This window comes from Atractosteus spatula, chromosome 13 (genome assembly GCF_055471065.1).
Source record: "Atractosteus spatula isolate fAtrSpa1 chromosome 13, fAtrSpa1.hap1, whole genome shotgun sequence".
NCBI classification, from domain to species: Eukaryota; Metazoa; Chordata; class Actinopteri; order Semionotiformes; family Lepisosteidae; genus Atractosteus; species Atractosteus spatula.
The window spans coordinates 40,636,228-40,660,224 of record NC_142718.1 but is presented as its reverse complement, the minus strand read 5'-3'; the positions used below and the strand labels follow the sequence as shown (position 1 = coordinate 40,660,224).

General features: G+C 45.9%; 2 protein-coding genes across 3 annotated transcripts; one reads left to right on the top strand and one right to left on the bottom strand.

Moving 5' to 3' along the window:
• Positions 1-411: 411 nt before the first annotated feature.
• On the top strand, positions 412-14,132 carry map3k19 (mitogen-activated protein kinase kinase kinase 19). Its single transcript, XM_088930003.1, has 13 exons — positions 412-441; positions 1,491-1,670; positions 3,322-3,482; positions 4,273-4,376; positions 5,016-5,122; positions 5,789-5,846; positions 7,414-7,501; positions 8,016-8,224; positions 8,957-9,000; positions 9,121-11,286; positions 11,855-11,971; positions 12,396-13,093; positions 13,731-14,132. Exons 1-13 carry the CDS (start codon positions 412-414, stop codon positions 13,804-13,806), a joined length of 4,038 nt encoding a protein of 1,345 aa, XP_088786129.1. The 3' UTR covers positions 13,807-14,132.
• Positions 14,133-14,447: 315 nt separating this feature from the next.
• On the bottom strand, positions 14,448-23,838 carry ccnt2a (cyclin T2a). 2 transcript variants are annotated; one of them, XM_088930508.1, is made up of 10 exons: positions 23,581-23,838; positions 22,544-22,625; positions 21,622-21,750; positions 21,114-21,174; positions 20,598-20,660; positions 20,280-20,325; positions 17,889-18,052; positions 17,470-17,540; positions 15,980-17,156; positions 14,448-15,881 (listed from the first exon to the last, which is right to left on the bottom strand). In XM_088930508.1, exons 1-10 carry the CDS (start codon positions 23,736-23,738, stop codon positions 15,814-15,816), a joined length of 2,019 nt encoding a protein of 672 aa, XP_088786634.1. In that variant the 5' UTR covers positions 23,739-23,838; the 3' UTR covers positions 14,448-15,813. The 2 variants fall into 2 exon arrangements, with proteins under 2 accessions (XP_088786634.1, XP_088786633.1); XM_088930507.1 differs by having other exon boundaries at positions 14,448-17,156.
• Between the last annotated feature and the right edge of the window lie 159 nt (positions 23,839-23,997).

The following is a 23,997-nucleotide window of genomic DNA, read 5'->3' as shown; positions in this document are numbered from 1 at the left end:
GTCGTTTCCACAATAAAAGTAACAGGAGTTAATGTATGCATATGCTTTCAAAATGAATTGAAAATATGAAAATATTGAAAAATGCCCGTGCATTTTCTCCTTAAACACGTTAAAAACAGAGTACTGTAATGAGCTCACACCAAGAGTCATTGTGTACTAACAGCCACTAACTGCTCGACTCCTTGTCGGTATGCCAGGCTCGCTGGCGCCTTGGCAACAGTATGTAAACTCAGAGCTCTGTTTTCAGGGGGAAGGCACGCATAGCGGACGAGGAAATAGGGGACAGCGTGAAATGACAGGGAGAGGAGGCGAATTACAAGCAGGAACGCGAGAAAACTCAAACCTGTACGTTTACTCAACACAACAAATGCATGAGAATACGAAGCCAGTGGGGATTTGCCGCTTGCTGATATGAAAGTAGAAGTCTCCAGCGTACAAGAGGTAAGTGAACCTTCATGTATCACATTTGCAAAGCCAACAAGTGTTTAGTCACCTATAGTATTTTAAAGAACATTGTTCCTCTAACTTAATTACAGGAATTGTCCAACGCGTAACGTTTCAGCTTTATATATATTAAATGATAAGCTGACTTGTGTTTAATTAAGGATGGCTGTCCAGACATTGCTGTAGGGGGTGGAACTCTATGCAGATAGCTGTTCTGAGTTTAGGGTAGTTCATCCTGGGGATAAGGTTGCTCATTAGCGCAGGGGTCTCCATACCCAGTCCTGCTGGATTGTGTTTCAGCCGAGAACTCCGTTAAATAATCAGACTCTTAAAAGATCTAATCATAGTTTTAATTTGAACTCTTTAATTGGTCTTCAGCTGTTAGACATGTTAGAGACTGTAACTGAGATGTAACTTACAATCTCAAGCATTTGAATAGATAAAACACTTGCAATGGTAATGATCAAGCAGCTTCTGGGGGTTGAGGTGAGGATTCAGTTAAGTAAGATCTCAGCTGGTGTGGGGATCCACAAGACAAGGTTTGGGAATCGTGAAAGTCTCTGTGATCATCATTTCTCAATTCACGTTCTGGAAACACTTCCCTGCTCTGAAGGAAGTGAGCATTTGTATCTGGTCATGGGCTGTCAGTTCCCAGTCCTTGTAAACTCCCAGTTACTGGGAACAATTGTTTGAAAAAGACAATTCTACAATCAATGCAGTACTTGACTTTTATTATTGAATTAAAATATCAATTATTAAAATCTACTAAAATATTAGATAAAATATCATTAGTTTATGTCCCTATTTGATCGTGATTTCTCTGGCTTGGTCCTACTGCAGTTTATCCGTGCTTGATGAAATTTGCACAAACTATTCTTCCATCAAGCTCATGGGATGTCTACCCTCCATGGCTGAGCAGTTATCTGAAAACAGTCGTATGACGGTGTCCGTGCTCTTGTCTCTGACGATGCCCAATCAGAGTGCTGCCAGCGTGCACAAGGGGCTGGCCGTGTTCAGTGTGCGCCCGTGTCTCTCTTCTTCCCGAGCGGGCTGGACGCGGACCCGCCGTGGATCAGGCGCAAGTGGCACAGCGGGTCCTGCAGGCCGTCCTGGGAGGTGACGTGGGCGAGGACCCCCGCAGGCCGGCTGGCGCTGACCCGGCTGACGCCGGCACCGGCACCGGCTGCGCTGCACTCGCCGCGGCCAGCCGGAGGGGCCTGGCAGAGGTGAGGGCCTTCAGCTCACGACGAGCCCTCACGGCTGCAGCTGAACCACCGGTTTCCATTTCCCTCGACGTTACTACCGGTCAAGCACAGCCACCGCTTCACGCGTTCCAGCTGGACACGTTTTTCTGCCCCTCCAGGTTTATTCTGGGCTAGGCAGTCCGTGAATTCAAGTGTGTGACGCCAGTTTGTAGAGTGGGGACGACAGGGAGTGAGAGTTAACCTGCACTACCTCTATAAAGCCTGTTATTCACTACAGAGTGGTGGTCTAGGGAATACTTTCTTCAAAACAACTCCATGACAACCTGAAGCTGACGTGGAAGAAGGGCAAATGCCTTTTGTAAATTTTTCCCAGCCACATTACTGTCAATATATGACCTTCTGTCTGCATATCGGTTTATCCTAGAGTCTGGATTTTGAAAAAAAAAACACAGACATGTGCGTATATGCTCTTTCATTAGAGAAGAGGATGAATACAATCTTTAAAAGCAGTGTAAGACGCCCTTAAACTCTATGAAAGGAATTTTGCGCTGACAATCTACCACGTGCTGTTATGGAACTGCTCAGGCAGTAATAATATCAGATAGCGATGCACTTTGCAGGCGGTGCTCTCTCTGCTGGAGAGAGGCGCCAAGGTGTAGCCACAACCAGCAGACAGTGGTGCACGTGGGGATGCTGCTGAGGGTTCTGCCCTGGGGCAGTTCCTACAGGAGCGTGGCAGGGGGACCTGGACTGTCTCCCACACCTCCAACACAGTCGCCTGCTTCAAGGAGAGGAGCCCGACACTCAGGTGTTTTTCCAGCTGCCAGGCTACACTCTTGGACTTACCAGTGTTTCCATGTGAAACAACAGGTGTCTTTTTCGGTGTTGTGCAACAGCGCGTGACACCGTTAGTGACATCTATTGGGTGCAGGTGTGTCTTTTCTTCGCTTTGGATTCTTGTAATTGTGTGGACACCTTAGGTCCCGGGTTCGATTCTGGGCTGGAGGGCTGTCTGTGTGGAGTTTGCATTGTCTCCTTACACTTATATAGCACTTTTCTGGACACTCCACTTAAAGCGCTTTATAGGTAATGGGGATCCCCTCCACCACCACCAGTGTGCAGTCCCACCTGGATGATGTGCCAGTCTGCTCCCCACACACCAGCTCTCAGTGGGGAGGAGACCAGAGAGATGAAGCCAATTCATAGATGGGATTATTAGGAGGCCATGACTGATAAGGGCCAATGGGAAATTTGGCCAGGACGCCAGGGTTACACCCCTACTCTTTTTCGAGAAACACCCGGGGATTTTAAATGACCACAGAGAGTCAGGACCTCTGTTTTACGTCTCATCCAAAGGACAGTGCCTTTTTACAACATAGTGTCTCCGTCACTATACTGGTGCATTAGAACCCACACAGACTGTAGGGTGAGCACCCCCTACTGGTGCCACAAACACCTCTTCCAGAAGAAAGCTTAGTTTTTCCCAGGAGTCTCCCATCCAGCTCACAGCTGTTGAGCTTCAGTGGACTGCCAGCTGTGAATCAGGGTGATATGCTGCATATAACTCATTATATGGCAATATACTCAGTATATAACTCATTTCAAGTTCTGTTCTATGTATGTAGAGTGCTTTTTGTCTTTCTGCCTCAGAGTATTATTGTGACTGTTCCAGTCCCGACAGCACTCAGTGGACGTGAATGTGCCGAACCGGGAGGCTCTGGCGGCCTTGATGCTGGCGGTGAGGGATGTCGATCTGTTCGGAAGCCTGGGGCCCCTGACGCCTTCGGTCTACAGGCCAGCGGAGATGGTGAAGGAGCTGCTCCAGCACTCAGCGTAAGGAGATGCTGCTCTTCGCCCTCTGGTCACACCGAACGATAGCTTGGTCTGCTCTGAAAACAAAATATATTTCTGCTAAAAGGACACCACCAGAGGACAAATACTTTACTGCATTTATGTTTGCTTCTCATGCCTAACAAATGCAAAGGAACTCTTAAACATCTTTCCGAAGACAGCCGAGGTTATCTCACATGTGCTTGTCCACACCTGCAGTCTCCCCTGGCTTTTCCCACAGGACTTTCATTTAATCCGCAGGGACCGGTCCCGTACCTGCCAAGGTTACTGAGCCTAAGAGGAGAGTAATACAGTACCTTTTAAATCTCCCTCAGACCTTTAGCGTGTGCTGACTCAAAGCAGAGCTTTCCAAAACATCTCCAAAAAAATGAATAAGACCAAAACTATTGTTTTATATTTTTATATTGTCGTATATTACTCGTCAACTGCTGAGCTTCATGGCTTTTCCAAAGATTAGTCTCACTCACAATGTCAAACTTGACTCTTTAACATACACCTCATACACTCTGCTGCATGGGGACATACTGGAAATAGTGCTTTTGCCGATGTTATTAAGTAACACACAAAGAAACAGCTATCATTCTAGTGCCAACCTCATATAATAATCTCATACAAGCGCTCTATAGTTCCAAAGAATAGTTATTAAAATTAATATTTTTTATTTTAATGTATGAATCTGTTGTCTTTAATATACATCAGGTGGTGTGGATAGGTGCAGCTTTATAACAGCGCCCTGCTCTTAGTTCAACCAGTCTGACCTCTGCCCCTGCAGTGACCCCAGCCTGTGTGACCGCAGAGGTCAGTCAGGCCTGCACTGTGTGTCTCAGCTGAGGAATGGACTGAAGGAGGAACTGCTCGAGCTGCTGGTGGACACAGGTGTGTGGGTGTGTTCACGCCATTGCCAAACGTCTCTTGAGAAAATGGGAGGGTTGTTCGCATCTGTTTGTCCGACTATGTGATGTCCATCTTTTGTCTTACTAGTGAAGTAAAGGGTGCTTTGTGAAGAAGAGCACATGAATTCTGGTGCTGTGATGTTTTTCAAGTGATGTTTTAGGGAGAGTTATGTTTTTAATTTGAGCTATCACTTGTGCGTGGTATTTTCAGACTAAAGGAAACTGAAAAACAGAGGTATCTCTAAACAAAACTACCCAGTGACACTAAGCTGATGGTGGAACTCAATCTTTAATGTGCTACTTCCACAAAAGATCTTGCCTTTTTGGATTATTGTATTTTATTTTTTTCTTCAGACTCCTGTATCCACCAGTTATTAATGGCTTGTTGTCGTCAATGAGCTTTAATTAAATAAAGACTCTCCTCTCAGTAATGTGAGAGAACTGTAAAGGCCCAACAGTAATAACATCCAATGCAACTGTGCATTGAAAAGCGGTATATAATCCCACCAATCACAAATTCACGGTTCTCTTGTTGATGGATTACAATGTGTCCTTCCGTGAGGCATTAATCATGGAGCCCCAGGTGTTTTGGTAGCTCCAAAAGATCTTCCCTCTTTCGCAGCCGACAATTCCCTCCAGGACAGCGAGAGCGCCGGTGTGGAAGACAGGAACTCCGCCCTCCTCGCCTCACAGCACAGCCCCGCAGTGCAGAGCATCTCCTGCCCAGAAGTGAGCCAGCAGGCCGTGTGGGAGGAGTGCTTTGTGCTTGATGTGTAACAATGCTGCACCTCTGATGTCAGTTGCAATATTACAGCAATGTGCCCGTTCAGTTAGTGAACAATGAAGCAGGGAAGAGAGCAGTCGAATGAGTTAAAAAGAGGAACTAGTGGGTCTGTTCATTGTTTTCAGGGGAGGTAGTGAATATGCCGAGTATCAGGTGTTTAGCTCCATCTGAATCCCGTGTTTGTCCTCTGAACTCCGAAGGGCAGGACGGTGTTCAGGAGAGCAGCTGGTCTGTGGTTAATGACCACCGTGCAGTCTGAATTAAAACAGATGGCTGGCACAAGATGCATTAGCTAATGCTAGGCCAGCCACAATGAGAGATGGAAGGCAAGTGTGGCAGGACACCTGAGGGAACAGTTTAAATATTTTAACACCCCCTGGGACTGACGGCTTAATTATGAGTGTGATCCAAGCAAAGACCACTGGCCCTTGACTGAACAGTTCTGAAATGGTGCGCTGCTAAAATGGCCCATAATCAATTAATTTATTCTTTTAATTCAAGTGCTTATTGAAGCCGTTTTCATAAAGTGCAAATCTGGAGGAAAAAACACTGCAAGATCACTTAAAATAAAGATGTAAAGTTTATTTTGAAACTCCTTTTCTTCCTTTCAGGACCTGGGCGAACCCTCCGAGTCTACTTTTTGCCCTAAAAGGAGTACGTCCAGAAGAGGTTAGTATGGGAACTTCAGTATCTGTTTTCCAGACCTGTTAATTGTTTATGAATATGTAACTCCTTACGCTTATACAGCATCTTTCTGGACCCTCCACTCAAAGCGCTTTACAGGTAATAGGGATCCCCTCCACCACCACCAGTGTGCAGCCCCACCTGGATGATGCGCCAGTCCGCTCCCCACACACCAGCTATCAGTGTGGAGTACAGCAGAGTGATGAAGCCAGTTCAGAGATGGGGATTATTAGGAGGCCATGACTGGAAAAGGCCAGGGGGGAAATTTGGCCAGGGCACCAGGGTAACACCCCTACTCTTTTCGAGAAACTGTATATCTATGATCTGTGTCTGCTAAAATGCTAAGGCCATTATTTGTGTAGATAAAAGATAGCGGTGAAGGCTTAAACTGTGGAAAGCATAAGCGAGTGTGCGTGCCAGTGTAATTGCACAGCAAACAATGCCAAAGTCTCTTTAATACTGTTGAAGTGGCCAGACAGCATTCTCTCATGTTCGTGTTCTAAAGAGAAACACAAAGTTGCAGTAGTAACAGCCCTCACGTTCTCCCACATGCATACAAAACAGTCAGTCAGTTCGCCCTGAGAGCTGCTGCGCGGGGGGTGGGGTCATGTTTCTGCGCCCCGGAGAATGAAAGGCAAACCTGGCACTGACCCCCTGAGAGCTCCTCCGCTCTGCCTGTAAGCAGACACTCCTCCTGCCTAGTCACCACACCAGGCACCCTGACACAAAGCCAGCACTGTAATTATTGAACTGATCGAAGCTTCAGCTGGGCCACTGTACACTCCCGTAGCAAAAGGACAAAAGCTTTCAGCTGGGATGTTGCCGGACTTGTTTACGACTGCCTATTGTTACACAGAGACCAGGGAGGTAGGGGGCTTTTTTCTGCTTTATCACAACTGACATATGTACTGAGCTAAAACTCCTTTTATGGATTTAGGTAGAACATGTATCTATTGTTACCCTTTCTATACAATCATTCTTTTTGCATCTTGTTTTGTATCAATTACTGATTCTGCGCCGCTGATTAACTAGTACTCTGTTTCACTGGTTGGGGCTGCGATTTTTAATCTCTTGAAACCTGTTTTAGGAGTTCATAGAGCTACAGTAGGTGAGAGTCAGTGATTGGAAACCAAGTGCTGTAATCCAATCTTTCTCAGTTTATAATAATACCTTTTTATACAAACTTAAATGCTTAAATCCATTGTCCTGCTCTCTTTAATATTGTGCCAATGAAACAGTGAAAAAATATTAGTTATCTGCTCTGTAAAATTAAAAATGACCACATGAAGAAAACAGCCATTGTAAATCTCAATAGTATTATTTAACATCTATGCATAACCATGTATACAGCAAGGCACACCACGGTTATGCTAACTTTAACATGTTATCTTTATCTTGTTATCGCGTAACTTTATCAAGTTATCAGGTTATCACGTTTTGTCGCTGTTTTCATTCTGTGGAAAGGTTCCTGAACTGAGGGAGAAGCACAGACAGGATGTAAATCACAGTCATTTAGTTCCAGTGAATTCTGATCCTTGTTCTTTTCTTGCAGATCAAGGGATCCTGCTTCAGTTTCGAGCTGCTGCTAAAACGCTGCAGGACATGAGACAATCGTACCGAGAGATGGAGGAGAGCAGCAGGTGAGGGCCGCTCTCCTTCTCCTGGCCTCTCCGCTGGGCTGCTCTGCTCGAGCCGCAGCGAAGAGCCAGGCCCGTGCCTGGCCCGCGGGCCCACGAGACGCTGCTGAAAGAGCGCTGTCATCCCCAGTGAAATGGACTTTTGTCTATTCTGTTCTCACAGAAACCGTGAGAGAGCCCTTCGGCTCCTGCTCCCAGTCTCTAAGCGTTACTCCCTGTGCTGTGTTTGCAACGAAAGGACGGGGCAAAAAGAAAAATCCCCAAATTCCCTTTCGTGGACCCTGTGATGTCGACAAAATGTTAGGGTTATTGAACTCAGTTCAGTTGTTTGGCATGTCTGAACCACAAAATCTAAAACAAATCTGTGTTTTTAGTCTCTTACTCTTTGCCACTGATACGGAGTGAATCTTTCTACTGACATATGCCATTTAATTTGCATTTCCCAAATGTGACATTATTGTACTGAATTAAAACCCAGTTAACGTTATAATTTAGGTTTCTCTCCTTTTCTTGCTAGCCAAAGCCCGTCTCTGCCAAGCCTGTGGGACCGGTACAGCAGGCACGAGCTGTTTGCTTCTGATCCAGACAGGAGCCAGCTGACGGGCAGGCAGTGCCCGCGGGTTCCTGTCAGAGACGCTGGTGGGCAGAAGCAGCGAGGACAGCTCAGCCAGTCTGCACCCAGCCTCCTGGAGCCCCTGCTGAAGATCAGAGCCCATATCCACAACAGTGAGGGCTGTCTCCCTCTTTTTAAATACACACAATACATACTATAGAAGAGGCAGAGGTGTTACAGGTATTAGAGACACGATAAACAAATCTCCACGGCTTGAACTCTCTGAGAAAGTAACAGCAGTTACTTGGACACAAACGGAGCATACGGCATGAGATAAGGGTATAAAGAGGTCGTTTGCTAAAGTTACTTGTAAAAGTTTAATTCTCACACCACACGTAACAGGCATTCAAGGAAATGTGTGAATCTAAATGGATAGAAATGAATGAAGAGTGCAGATAAGAGGTGAATGCTCAGATTGGAGTAATGCCCTTAGCAGAGTACCATGTGGATTTTTATTAGGACTTGCTCTTCCTCATTTTTATCAATGATCAAGCTTCTGATATACTATAGATGAGAAACTATCTGGGAATCTGAACTGTACCAAGCTAGAAACATTAGCAAATTCTATAGAAGCTGCAAATGATTTTTTTAAGAATGCGGGGAAGCAATTAAACACTATAGAAGCAGTGAATGTAATTTAAAAGGATTTGGATAAAATCTGATAGATGACATTTAATGTTGCCAAGTACAATGCATCATATGCAGGTAGGAAAATGTAACCTATAAATACAACATGGAAAGTGTTGAATCTGAAGAGGCTAAGTGTTGAATCTTTCAGTCTTTTAAAATGTGGGGAACTGATTCCCATTTATTTATTTTACTTTATTTTCTCCTCTTCTCTGCAGGGCTGGGAGGAAGTGAACCAGAAGAGGGTCTGGGTGGAAAAACTGTAAGTGAGACACAGTCTGCTGGGCTTCTTAACGTTTAAGGATCTGTATTGGGAACTACAGCTCAATCTGCAGACCGAATGCAGGAAGGCCCTTCAAATTCTCCATCTTATCTTTCTCAGGGCACATTACCCAGACAGCCCATAAGGACTCCAAAGCTCCTTACCCCTCTGGATAGAGCAAGGGAGAAGGGATGCGCAGGACCCAAGAGCTCTGTGCCATTCCGGCCTAGAGTCTTAGTGCCTCTGTCCCCGAGGGTGTCCGAGAGCGGAAGGGAGAGGCTCCGCAGAAGAGGCTCCGATGGCTCGTCAACGACCAGGACCGGCAGCGAAGACAGCAGCTCCAGCTGTGCCAGCCCTCGGGGGTCTCTGGACGTGGAAGAGGATGAGCCCGCGGTCCCTGCAGGAAAGCTCCTCACCGCATATTTCAGGGAAAGTACCGAGTCGGAAATCCGGTGCTTTGAGCCGGGATATGGGGACAATGAGACCAAGCCTCCAGATGTAACTCGCAGCCGAGAGAGCAGTGAAGGAATAACAGGAAACGAGAACCTTGTCAGATCACATGACGCTATGGAAGGAGGCGAGTGTGAAGAAGGATTAAAGGCAGTTCAGACAGAATTAAGACAATTAATGTCTTCTGAGCCTTTGCAAAGCTTTACATCACAAGAAGATCTGGGGAAAACAAGCACGGCTGACATGAGACAAGTGAACCCTGGAGAGCAGGTGTGTCTGGAAAGGCTCTCAAGCGAGGCCGGCAGACCTGATTTAGATGAGGAGAATGTCATGGCTCCAGTAATGAACCAAGCACATGCCAATGACAGCGAAGATGGTGACAGGCTACCGCAACCCTTAATTCCCGTTGTGAACATCACACTGTCAGAAATCGATGTGCAGACAAGAGAAGAGACAAAAGCCCTCAAAGCTCACAAGAACAAAGTGAAAATCAACAACTTAGCTTTCAATGTGAATCAGACTTTTAACGTTTTGGCTCAGAATGGTAAAAAGCCCAAAAGTAGTTTTAGAAGCAAGTCTTGTCCATCACAAGTCAAGGTAAACATGAGAAAACGTCAAAATCCTATCATCGGTGGCGAGGGGACCATAAAACCATTCTCACCGAGGGCAAACCCCATTGATGTCCTCGAAAAACCGCTTCCTCTGCTGCGGAGTGGCCACGTCGAGCCGTTGAAATTAAACGCGGAGAATCCCTCTGCAGAAAGGAAGAATCGCGCGAACAGTGAGCCTCTGGGCATGAAGCAGCCACTGCCGCGCGTCCACAGGAGCGCCCGGCAGCCCAAGACATCAGGAAGCCGTGCAAGTCCAAGAGCCAAGTCCGCCGCGGAGTTTCTGCAGATCGACTACAGCGACATGTTCAAGGAAATAGACTCGCAGAGCGAAGGGCCGGCGATCTACGAGATGTTTGCGACTCCGGTGTACTCCCACGTCAGGGTGTCGGCAGCGCGAGAGAAGGGGGCCCCCAGGGAGGTGCAGACCCTCGGAAAAAGCGCAGGGCGCAGAAGCACAAGAGTCGCTGAGGCACCCGAGAAGGGCGGGTCAAAGAAACCCTCCAAGGGCAAGCCCAGCTCCGCAGGCGCCAAGCAGAAGAAGAGGAGAGACGTTCTGCGTAAAGGGAAACACCCCAAGCCACTGGCCAGTGAAGAGGAAGAAAACACGGTGTTTATATCTGGACGAAACTGGCACATCAAGACATCCAAATCCGAGACGGTCCTTACTGAGGAGCACGGAGGAGGAGTGTTTCAGGAACGAACTGAAGACTGCGTGGCACCGGCAGACGACGAGGACGGTAACACTTTGGCAGTAATTGAGGAGATCCAAACACAGGACCTTTCACATCTAACTACCCAGCCCAGACCACTCGAAAGCAAAACCCCCGTTTTTCACCATGAAGCACCAAGCACAACTGACCACCCCTTTAACAACCTAGAAAGCCCAAGAGAACAAGACGCTGCTGGGGACTCTCAAGAGGGCTTGCGTGACTGTGATGCCAGTCACAGTAGAGGAACAAACCGCCTCCCAGGCGAAATAAATCCCTATTCATTGCCAGGTCAGCCAAAAATCAACACCTGGACATCAGAAAGTGACAGAACAGTGTCTCCAGTGTACAAGACGTTTCTGGATGTTGCTGGGGATGGGGACCTGACCGATGAGTTACTGCAGTGTTTGGCTGAGCAGCTCATTTCACTGGAGGAAAAGGACACACAGCCTGATGAAAGTATCCACATTCCTGACTCTGACCTCTCCGACAGAAAATGGGATCAATTCTCAGAGCAGGTAAGGTGCTATTTCTCCTGGCTGCTGCTTTCAGTAAATCTTAGGGCTTCATATGTGATTTAGAAACTGGGATCATTTTTGAACTGAGAATCGTATTGCACAACAGTTCAATTCATTGTAAGATGCTATTAGTAATATTCTCCTTTATTGGAATTTGTCAAACAGTTCTGCTGCAGTTTGAAAAGAGATAAGCTACTGTAGCGACTGCTATATGTCCCTCAGAACATGGTTTACAAAGTGAAGTTCAGGAATCACAAAATAATTATTTGAAGTTCCTAGGGGAAAAGGTTTCTTTTGTCATTTATTCTCAAATATTTTAAGTATAAGTTGCATATCTAGTACTTAAACTGCATTTTAACCTCAATCTTCCAAGATTTGCAGTGTCTGAAGATAGCAGCACAGGAAACAAAACTAGAATTCTGTCTCTTTCCCGGTGGTGCTGAAGTTCTCAGATTCGTGCTGTTCTGTAAAGCACTTTGAGAAGCCACTTTTAAAGGTGTTATATAAAATAAAGTGTATTATTATTATTATTATTATTATCATCATGCTGTTCCCACATTTTTGACAGGACCTTGCGTGCAATGGGTGGGAACCCAGCGTTGCTGCCATCCCCTCTGAACCTTGTACCGAGGACGCCATCATGTGGACAAAAGGTGAAATTCTCGGTAGAGGTTCCTACGGAACAGTAAGTAATCCAGCTTTTAAAAAGGTTGTTTTAAAAGCGACGAGGGGGTCCCAGAAAGGACAGCAAAACAGCAGTAGATGACTATGATAAAAATGTCATGCAAATTTCAGCCACCACATTGCCCCCTACTCCATGTCTTGAATATTTTAGATACTTTCTTGATTGTGGCACAAAGCTACCTTTTTGTAAAAAAAAATAAAATGTCAGGGAATGATTTCAGCAACATGTTGGTAATTGTAGATGGTTACTTTTGTTTTCATTTTGATTTTGACTTTCAAGTTACTATAATCTTACTCTGAGAAAAAGTGACAATTTAAATTACATGGGATTTCCTGTAAAAAAGACACAAAGCCATCAATCATGGGGAGATGATTGGGCCCCTTTTTCACCGGGACTGTGCTGCTGCTGCTCCCTCTTCTTCCAGGTGTACTGTGGCCTGACAAGCCAAGGGCAGCTTATAGCTGTGAAGCAGGTAACTTTGGATCACCAGGATCAAGACAGTGCAGAGAGGGAATACCAGAAACTCCAAGATGAAGTGGATTTGCTAAAAACGCTGGACCACATCAACATCGTGGGCTTCCTGGGAACCTCCCTCGAACAAAACATCGTGAGCATCTTCATGGAGTATGTCCCAGGAGGATCCATAGCCAGCATCATCAGCCGCTTCGGGCCTCTGCCAGAGAAGGTGTTTGCCATTTACACGAAGCAGATCCTGGAGGGTGTGCAGTACCTGCACGGAAACCGGGTGATTCACCGAGACCTCAAGGGCAACAACGTCATGCTCATGCCGAACGGGGTGATAAAGCTCATTGACTTCGGCTGCGCCAAGCGCCTGACCTGTTTGACCACCAGCGGCGCCAACAGCGAGCTGCTGAAGTCGGCGCACGGCACTCCGTACTGGATGGCTCCCGAGGTGATCACCGAGACGGGGCACGGCCGGAAGTCGGACATCTGGAGCATCGGCTGCACCGTGTTCGAGATGGCGACCGGGAAGCCCCCCCTCGCGCACATGGACAAGATGGCGGCGCTGTTTTACATCGGGGCGAGAAGGGGCCTCATGCCCGCACTGCCGCACGAGTTCTCGGGCAACGCGAGGGATTTCGTCCAAGCGTGTCTGACGAGGTGAGCGGTGTTTTACAGCAAAAGATTGGAATTTTGTAGCGTTGTCATTGCCCAATTCCCATTTCCATTAAAAGTTAAATTTAGATGGAGAATCCGATCTTTAAAACCGTATTCAGCACTTCCGAATGTTTAACCTGTAGAAACTGACTCTCTTCAGCGCATGAAAACAAAAACCTGAGCAGCTGTCCCAAGTCCTTCTTTAGACCACAAAGGAACAGGTCATGGGTTTACTCCATGCCAAAAAGAGGAGAAAGAAAACACTTTTTGGCCATGGAACCTTCTTCAGGTATCAGGCTCACACCTGAAGGCTCCACAGCCAAAACGTTGCGTTTTCTTTCTTCTTTTCAGCATGGAGTAAACCTATGACTTGTTCCTTTGCAGCCTACGAATGCCGACGCAGCTACCCACCTGAACTACTTCTATAGACCATGCACCTCACTGCTGTGGCGATAGGAAGTGTGTGGATGAAGAGAACAGAACCTTACTGCAGACTAATGCAGTTTGCTTTAGTTCAAGTTGCCAAAGTAGAAAATTTACCTAGGGTCGTACTCAAGATCAATAACGACAATAACAGGTCCTGGAGAACATGAGCATTCATGATTGCCTATGGCGTCTAAAATAATTTTAATCGTTGCAGCGATCAACGAGAAAGACCTTCAGCAGAAGAACTACTGGTCCATCCATTCATTCCCAGGCGAGAGAGCATCCAGTGAGCAGGAAAGGGCATCAATCTGTGCACCTCTAAAATACTGCTTCTCTGTTGTATCCCTCACCGAGCACGTTCTTTTCAAACATTTCACAGGAAAGCACTGAAATTCAGCCAGTAAACCCACTGAAACATTCAGAACTGAAATGAAGCAGACAGCCTGGTTACCATTCCAGTCCAGTTTACATTTCTTAGTCAGATCAACAGCTGACATGCAGCAGCCTCAATCCCAACATGCCAATATGTATTTTACAGACATTTAATCAGATTTACTGTAAATACTTTATGTACAAAATTTATAAAGTAATCAACTGTAATAAAATATTTTTAATCCTTCACTCTTGACCAATGTGCTGTTTAAAATGAAAATATTTTCCTCAATGAGCTACAGGTGAAGAAGTTAAGACATAGGCTCTCAGTATATTTGTTTGCCAGAATATCTGAAATATGACTTGAGAGATATAGATTAAGATCAGTGCACACACTCATAGTCTAGGCAATTTCTCCCATTCACCATTCTAAGGAAATTTAATAGGGTATTTGAAACATCTCATCTCCCAGAATCTCAAAACACTTTTCTGTTTTTTTCCCCACCCAGTTCCTGCATCAGTTACCCACAACCTCAAACATATGACAACAGACTGCAAGTTAAGGTGGTGGTAACCTTAAAATTTATTTAGAGAACTTAAATGAAAAACTGGATGTCAAGATTTGCACTTGTTTCTTAACCACTGTAGTCCTGCATTGGAGTAAAATCACTGTATTGATACTGGAAACATACATTCTTGGCTTAATTCTGGAACTCTGCACACCAAAATTAGGAAGGACTAATCAAATGAGAACAATTATCTGCATTAGGAATTAAAAACAATGCATTATATAGGAAAACTGACCTGAAAAATAATACAACACAAAACTGTCATCTTTACTTGACTTACAAGTTGCCCAATTATTTTTTTTTAATTTTAATAAACATTAATATTCCTATATTACCATAATCAATTAACAGCTCTGCATCTAGGCTACTGCATCAAGCCAAGAAACATTTTAAATGCACTTCACAGCAAAGATTATGTAAACTTTGTATAGTTCTATAATTGTCCTTTTATGTTTGAGGCACAACCTTTGGCATCCAACTCAAGCCCAGGAGGTCAGAACAGCGTACAAATTCCACGACCTCCGACCTCTTTCTAGGTTACGCGATATTGGAATCTGGATGGCCAGAACAAGGATAATGTGCCCCACCTGGCAGGCATGCAGCTTACAAGTTCAAAGTAGCTGGAATGCTGCCGTCTGAATCACTGATGGACTCTGACACAAGTTACAAGTAAGTCTTTTATATATATTTATAGTTATACTTACAAGCAGCTCCAAACCTGAGTATTTATGGTATAGCTTAACATACAAAAATGTATGTACATTTATCTCCACTTTCTGTAAACAGTTGTCATCATTGTTTTATCCCTTTATGACTGAAACATGCAACTCATACATACCATATAAAGATATAAAAAAAGGAAACGACACTCACTCAAAAGCTAAGCGACTACAAACCCATTTTTCTCGGCTGCAGTGTTAAATCATGCCTTCATTGCACAAGGCACCTTATTTCGGAAGCAGCCATACTCCTGTGTGAAGTTTACAGTCGTGGAAATACTGTTAAATTATTTAAGAAATTGCACCTTTCATGCTTATACAGTATTTATAATAGTATTCACGTGTGGAGATAAAACTCATTTACACTATTTTTTCCAGAGTGTGGAGGACGAAGCAGCAATTATGTTAAATTGAAACGGACAGGATCGAGTCACACTGCCTAAAAAAAAAAATCAGGAAGCATTTTTTTCCTTTCTTTTTTTTTTGAACACAAGACCTAAGCTGTTTTTTTTTGCCACTCCTCTTCCTCCTCCTAGATTACATGTTCATTCCTTGGGCACTTAACAGCGAATCAAGCATGTCGAACGTGTCTTTGTAGTCCATGTGCTGGCTGTTTGCATTGAATTCATGGTTGGCATCAGGGCCGTTGGTCTCCACTGGTTTCTTGTCCAGTTTCACTAGGGTGCTGAGATGTCCGTAGCCCACCTGGTATGTGACAGGGGGAGGAGGGGGGAAGGGCAGGTTAAGAACAGAGCTGTGAGACGATACATACTGCTTTACAGAGGAAGAATGAGAGGAACTACCTGAACTTTTGGAACTTTTGCTCATTTTGGAGTGGTGGTTGTGACTGACGTCGGGGTGCGGCCTCTTCCGGGAAGAGCTGGAACCGGGGATGCCCGCTTCGCCGCTAAGACCTACCGGGCTCCGCAGCGCCAGGGCCGCGGCCGCAGCGCCATCGGCCCCCGCCTTGACGCCGCCGCCGTGCAAGTGGGAATGCGAGTGGGAATGCTTGTGGCCGCCGCCGCCGTGGTGGCGGTGGGAGGAATGGTCCCTGTGCTTCTCCTTGTGCTCCTTGCCGACGTGCGGGCTGGAATGTTTGCTCTTCCCGCTGCCCTCGTCGGAGGAGCTGTGCCTCTCCGAGGAGACCTTGATTTTCATTTTCAGCTCCTCCTTGCTGGCCGGCTTCTCCGTGGGCAGGATAGGGATCCGCAGCTTCAGGGAGCAGCCCTTGTCCTTCTTCTCCGCCGCGTGCTTGTCGGGCTTTTCGGAGTTCGCGAGGGGGATCTTCATTTTGATGGGGGACGCCACGGAGCTGCAGCCCGGGTTCTGCGGCAGCTGGGCATGCTTCTTGTGGTGCTGCTGGTCCGCCAGCGCCTGGGCTGCCGGCACGTAGGAGTCCCTGGCTTCCGTTTCGAGGCCCTCCAGCTTCCGCTTCTGTATCGCGAACTCCGCAGCTTGCTTCTCCCGGTACTTGTCCAAAGACATTTTCTGGGGGGTAGCGACAGGCGGGGTGTAGATCTGAGGGGGGTGCTTGCCGCCGCCCGACTTGTGTTCGTGTTTGTTCGTGGGGAAGTCGGTGCTCTTGTCCGGCCGGTGATGGAGGGCAGGATGCAGCTGCGCGGAGGCCCCAGGCTGCATATTCAGCACCTCCTGTTTGAGAGTGTACACCTCGGGCCTACTCTGATCCTGGTGCTGCGGCCAGTCGTTGGGGGCGGTGAAGTTGTACGAGGCACTCTGCACGCTTGACGTCACTGCCGCCATGGTGTCAAGGGAGTGGCCGGCATGCATGGGAGCGCCCCCGGAGTTCGAAGGCAGGGGAACCGGGAAGGCCGCCGAGGTCGATGCTTTGGGGAACGTCGCGTTTGCGGACACTCCAGCAATACTGTCCACCAAAGACGGATTCTGAACCAAGGAAGGACTCGGGAAGGAGCTGTCGGCCGCCTGGCCTTCGCTCCTGGGTTTCTTAGCAGCCTGATTGGCCTGTAGGAGAAGGAGAAGGCAAATGAGAGATTTTCAATGCACTGAGAGGTCTGCATTTAAAGTAACCCACTTGCAACGGGACGGGGCTCTAATGAATTTGGGACAATTTACAGTCCTGCGAGAGGAATTCAATGTGGAAAGAAAGTGCAAAGAAAGTGTTTTATTTGAAATACTCACTGACAAAAAGATGAAGTGCCTAGCTGGCACACTGTATCTGTGGTACAACTATCGCGTGAGTAATAGTGTATGAGCTGGTTCCCGAGAGTCACTTGCTTTCCCAGAAACAGAAAATCTCCACCTGCCACTGACTTACCCTCCAGTTTCTAATCCTCTTCAGTCTGCTGGGCGTCTTCTCCAGTATCTGCAGAAACTCATGTGTCAGCTCTGCAGAAGAAAAGCACAAGGGGGACAACTCTAACAAGTGAGACAGCACTTTCCAGAACTAAAATCGGGCCATTTCAGCCATTTCCAAAACCGCTGCCAAGAGCTGCCACTTTTCGTTCACTCAGTCAGTAACTTTCCCACGAACCCGAGAAAACGCCAATTCTTTCCTGTCCAGTACAAGGAAAAAATCATGCAAGTTATTGGAATTTACAACTTGATTGTGTGTAGGGGGGCAAAATCCTCTAAACTGATAAAAAAAGACATTTTTACTTTAAAGCATCACAGTATAAAACCTAAACTAACACCAGTGTGCAAATCTAACTCCCAAAAGTACTGCAAAGCACATACCGTCAAGCAATTCTAGCGTGACGGTTTTGTCCACATATTCCCACCAATGTTTTCCATCTGTGGATACAGGGATCTCCCAGTTGGACCATTTACAAGCCAAATGAATGCACACACACGCTATCACAGTCGGCTTGTACTGAAGACAGAAAGTAGTTAGGTGCAGGCTGTTGTGGAAAATTCAGGTTCCACATCCACACATGCAAGAGAAGGAAAGAGAGAAAAAAAGAAAGGGGAACATTAATGCAGCAGCAACAAAAAAAACTAATCTAAAGAAACAAAACAGTCTGACCGATACACAGCCAGAAACACTGACAACATACAGAAAAAAATCCATTTTTTTTTACTCTGGCAGAGACATTAGATAAATGCTAATATGCCCTGCTGAAAAAATATAACTGTTTTTTGTATAAACTTCAGATAATTGTGCTGGCTGGAGGAAGTAGAGCGAAACGGGTTACTTTGAAATTCCGACTGAGTGCAAAAAGAAAAACACTGAACATATCAGAACACTGGGTTACCATCCACATGTTGTCACGAGAAATGGCGGAAGGAAATGTCGAGTTTTTTTGACAATATGTTGGGCTAGTTCTGTGCAGTGGTGCAATACGCACACACGTTTTTCCATGTTGTCTTTACAGACTTCCCTCACAGCCAGGGGTTCTTCTGTAATTAAAATGACTTCAATTCAACCAGCTCCATGTCTTTTTAAACTGTAAGCCAGTCGTGTTTGTACACCGCATACAGCAGTAACATCCTAAGTGAGATTCTCACACACGAAGGCTCCACAGACACAACACGGCCTTTTCGCACAACTGGAGGTAATTAAATAAGGGCGGCTTTGAAGGAGGATCACATCAAGAATCAGCCCAAATAAACATCTGACTGGAATGTACTGTACCCCGCCTACACAAACCACTGTTTCAATTAAGAAACTGCATCCTTTAGAAAAGACACGTGTGCAACCTTAGATACTTAACAAATCTGCCTTCCATGCGTATTTTGGACTTTTTTTTTTACCAAAACGTCATCCTGTGTCAAATGAAAGTGTTTCTCGTGATAACAGATGGATGGTAACCTTAATTCCCATTCAGAATGTAACAATGCCTGGAGATGAGACTTGTGGGGGAAAAAAACAACTGAAGACCAACATGGTTAGAGTGACAGCACTATCGTTTTAATCTACAGGTTAACAGAGTAACCCACTGCTGTATTCCGAATCTGTGCCAAGACTGTTTATTGTGGCTTTCTAGTGAAGAAGCACTGCTTCTTCAGTGCCTTTTCATTGGCACACCAACAAAAGCAAAATCCGGTGCGTCATAAGCCAGTTCTCCACCATCACCTGTCCACGAAAGCAGCATGAGTGCCCAACCCAAGACAGAACTCGGCTCTCTGAAGCTGCACATCTGGAAGTGCAGAGCGCTCACGGTAGCAGAACTGCAGTTCTTCCAGGACCCCGAATGGGTCCAGATCGAATCTGAATCAACTCTCCACTGGTGAATGCAAGTGCTTTTTTTAGATCGCTTTGTGTAAACCTGTCCTTGCGTCAATTGTAAGACTTATTTGGACGAAATGTAGCATACACTTAAAAATCCTGTAACTGTTAAATGCATATTTTATGTAATGAATTTGTAATTTTCTGCAAGCCCATTCAGATGAGAACATCCCCTTATTCCCAATTCTTTAAAAGGGGTCAAATAACGTTATAATGTTACAAAACAATGCAAAAAAGAGCCCGAGTCACTGTCCAGACATTGTGCATTGCTGACAAAGGAAAAAGGGAAAAACTCTGGGAAAAAAACATTTAAGGAACACTTATACTGTACATCAGCACCCAAATAAAAAGGGGAAATTATTAACATAAGAAAGCATCCATTACATAAATTCAATTATGGTGCATTACAATGAATTTAGATTTACAACTATGATTTTATAATTATAGATTTTAAAATTATAGATATATTACATTAACATTACAAATTTAAAACGATCATTTAAAAGATTTTTTTTTAGTTTAAAAATCATTTAAAAAAATGCAACAAAAACTTAAAAGGTCTTTGTACTTACCAGGATGACTGAGCTTTCTAGGTTAAGTTTACATCTTTGTAATCTTTAGCTGCTATTCAGGCTACCAATTTTGTCTTTAGACATATGCACTCTGTACCGAGCAAACGTGAGTAAAAAGCACCACTACACTTCTCATCGTGCATTTAACCCCTCAGTGCCGACACTGACCCTTGTACAATACACCGCACTGCGACCAGGGAGGGGCCGCCACAGGAGGCGCCCCAGTGCCCCAGCGCAAGAAGGGCAACAGGCACAGACAGGGGGCCCTGCAGTATAGGAAGCTATAGTGTGCTATTACAGTGCAACAAAGAGGGTCAGGATAACAACCTGTTGGTAGCCATGAAATAGGAAGTCTGTGCCAAATCCTTGCTTGCTGCAAAAGAGGGAAAAAAAAAAAGATTTGATTACTCCACTCACAGCGGAACAAATATCTGACCGGCAGTTGCACGGCTATTCAGCAGCTCAGACTGCGCCTGCACAGCTACGCGATGGCTTCACACGATAACATCACAAGTCCGACAACCTGCCTACTCCGAAACTTTCAAACCACGTGGAGCGAGCGGTCAACATGCTAACACGTTCGACTCATTTTCAGTTTTTTAAAGTGTGTGTGTGGGTGGGTGGGGGGGAACAGAAAGCGTATACCTCTCACTAGCTGGGAACATTTCACAACATCAGTATGAGGATGTTCAATTGTTATTTCAAAACCTGCAAAAAAAAAAGAAATCTGATTAATAACAGATAATCAAGACTCGCACTATATGCTGTGTAAAATGTACACACTGAAGACCTTGCAAATCCCAGAAATACACGTCAGAAACAATTTCTAAAGAAATGCGTAACTGATATCAAAAGAAGTGGTTCACTGTGCAAATTTATTGTAGTGTCTCAGTAAAACAGTCACAGAATGTTTTCACACCATGTGTCTTTGCCAGAAGAAAAGAATTCAAAGAAAAGAGGAGAGTTAATACTGTCAAGTAAGTAATCACATTACATTTAAAAATTGTAAACAATGCTGCTGGACATGGAGAGGCCAATATTTGTTTACAGCTGTAAGCAGGTACAAATGAAACTAACTGTACCATTAACATGAGCGCATAAGCGAAGGAAAACACATTATGCTCCACTACTGAACAGTCTCAGTGTTCAGTCTTCACTTACCTAAAGTCTGCAGCACTATGGTTTCAAGTATCACCAGCTCTTGAGCTTGCTGGAGGTATGCCTGAAGTTCAATAGACAGTCATTACATCAGTCCTGTAATGCGTGTCAACAAGCCTTCTTAAAACTGTCATAATATGAAGTCTCATTAACCAGGTTTGCACTCGTTGCTTTAAAATTGGAAAAAATAATGCTGGGGCCAATTAAAATTAACTAAATCAAAGAAACATCAAGGCATCCTTATATTTTGGGGTTTTGAGAGACACTTTATGCTGCAACAGTTTTTAGCAGTTTGAAAGGAAAAGTAAAAGAATCCGACAATGCCCAGGAAAACAATGTAAACCAAATGAGACTTCCTAAAAGCAGTTTTCACTGAAGTAGCCTGAAACCAGGGAGAAACCAAGGACAGACCCTTCAGCACCTAACAACATTGAAACATTCTGTGATGTGATCAGTCTGTTAAAAGTGCCTTAGGGGTGCATAAAAAAGGCAGAGGCGTGGTCATACTTACATCACTCTTTATATCGAGCTGTGCCTCTTGAGGATTTAAGCAGGCATGTGCTACTTTGATGACATGTTCAAGTTTACGCGGCTGCTCCTCAACTTTGGCAGCCAAGAATAACGTAGTAGGAGAAGTGATCTGCAACACACAACACCAGCCACACTGATGAGAGGCCAGCCAATAAACATACTCCGGGGGGGATCCTTTGAATCGTTACTGTTATCACAGCTTTTAACTAAATCAGCCTAATTACTCCCGGGACAGAAGAATCTCTGCCGGTCTCGTACAAAAGAACATGACCGATAAGAGCCAGCTGGGCTGGAGAAGAAGACCTTCCTATTGTGGAGACCATCTGCCTCCCCTCCTCAGCTCCAGTGAGGGAGGACTGGATACCAGTTATGTTGAGTAGCACTTTCCCCCATCCTGAACGAAGGCTTGTCTTTACTATGGAACAAGTAATGGAATAAACATCTGCTGAAAAGAGAAGAGAGAAACCACAACATTTTAGCTGTGAAGCCTTCTTCAGGTGTGAAGAAGGCTGAAGACGACTTCACAGCCGAAACGTTGTGTTTTCTCTCTTCTCTTTTCAGCATGGAATAAACCTGTTACTTGTTCCTTTGCAGACTACGCATGCTGACGCAGCTACCCACCTGAACTACTTGTCTTTACCATTATTTATCAGGCCCGTTAGTCTTACTGTTCACTCAAGGTTCCAGAATAAAAACAAAGGCAGGTTATGCCTCTGCTGAAGATTCCCATATCAAAGACTCTTAAGGTTACACGGGGAACGCTACATCAACCACTGAACTACATCTGACATGTTTCTGCCACACGATATCGTACTTCTACGTCGTACAAGAGAAGGACGATTTGAACAATTCATAGATTTAATTAAATGCAGAAGACAGTAGAGAAACTCGAAAATACTTACATTTCTGTGGAACTTCGTGAAAGAATGGTACATATAAAACCTATGCATGTAAACGATTGCAGTGTTTATAGTCAGCTGGGAGCTGGACACTGCGGTTAAGGAGAACGGTCAGTCAAGGTAAGGCTCTTCATCGTTAAAGACACAAAACACAGTATCGCCTCCTTCGTCTCCTTCTCCAGGAGGACGCGATCTTGCTTTGGTTATCGATTGACCCTAGTCACTTGCTCTTGATCCCTTCGAATCACTAACAAAGCCATAAAAAAACACCAACCAAAAGAGCCCCCTTCCCCCAGAATAACACGACAGGAAAGAGGTAAGAGCAAATCGCACCGTCGCAGCCTCTGATACTCCATCATTGGCGTGGGGGGACACGGCCTGGGAGCCCGGTAAACCTCACCAGCACGGCCCTGCCCTCCTCCCCCCAAAACAAAACGCCATCCAACACGAATTGGGAAGGTTATCGCGCGTCAGGGATTACTAATAACGTTCCTGCTCGACGCTGCTAACGTTAACTCGTTTCGTTTCCCTCTCGGTGCCCCCGAAACAAGGCTGCAACGCAAACAAGGGCCGGCCTGCAGCTGCGACTCGGGGCTGGACGAACGCGACAGAGATCAAGCTCATTCAGCCCGGCCCGCAGGGCGATAAGCCCCCCCGCCGCGCAGAAACGCGACTCCAGACTCGTCCACGGCGGACAACCGAGGCTGACGTGCGTGGGCCCCGGCGCGGGGTTACCAGCCAGCCCCAGGCCGGGCAGCAGTGGAGCCGAGACCGGACCGGTTTCAGCACAGCGGCTCGGAAACCCCGCACGCTGGGCCACAGGGCGAACAGCAAACCCGCGAACACGCACATCGCCATCCTCCAGACGCGTAACGGCGATGTTTGAGCCCTTAAAAAGCCGGGCCGCAGCCCCCACCCAGCCACCCAGCCACCCACCACAGAGGGAAAAAGGGGCCTACAAGAGCGCCATCTCTGCCGAAGCCTACAGGCCCCTCGTCGGCGGGTCTGATGCAGCTCAGACGTGCACAAGAAAAGGATACACGTTGAGTCTCTGGCCCATATCTTGAATAAGGTTAGCCGCTTGTTGTCGGTAGGACAGCTCCTTGTCCGGCTCGACTCCACAGCGGCGGGACGGCGTGGCTTCCAGCTGCTCCCGGGTGAAAAACCATCTCGAAGTGGAGCCCCGGCACGCCGCCATCGCTCCAGCATCACACAGGAACAGAGGAGCGGCACGCAGCCCAGCGCGGAACTTACTGCGTCACCCGCGCCGGAAACGCTCCCCCGCGACCGTGGGCTCATGGGAAATGTAGTCAAGTACCTCACACGTCTGTTGTGTTTTTCGCTAGATTGTCTAAAAAGAAGCACGGAGTCTCCTTTCAACAAATCGGTTTATTTAATATCGAATGCGAAGCGATATTTAACGTAAAATAAAAATAGTAGCCTAATATAAGGAAGAA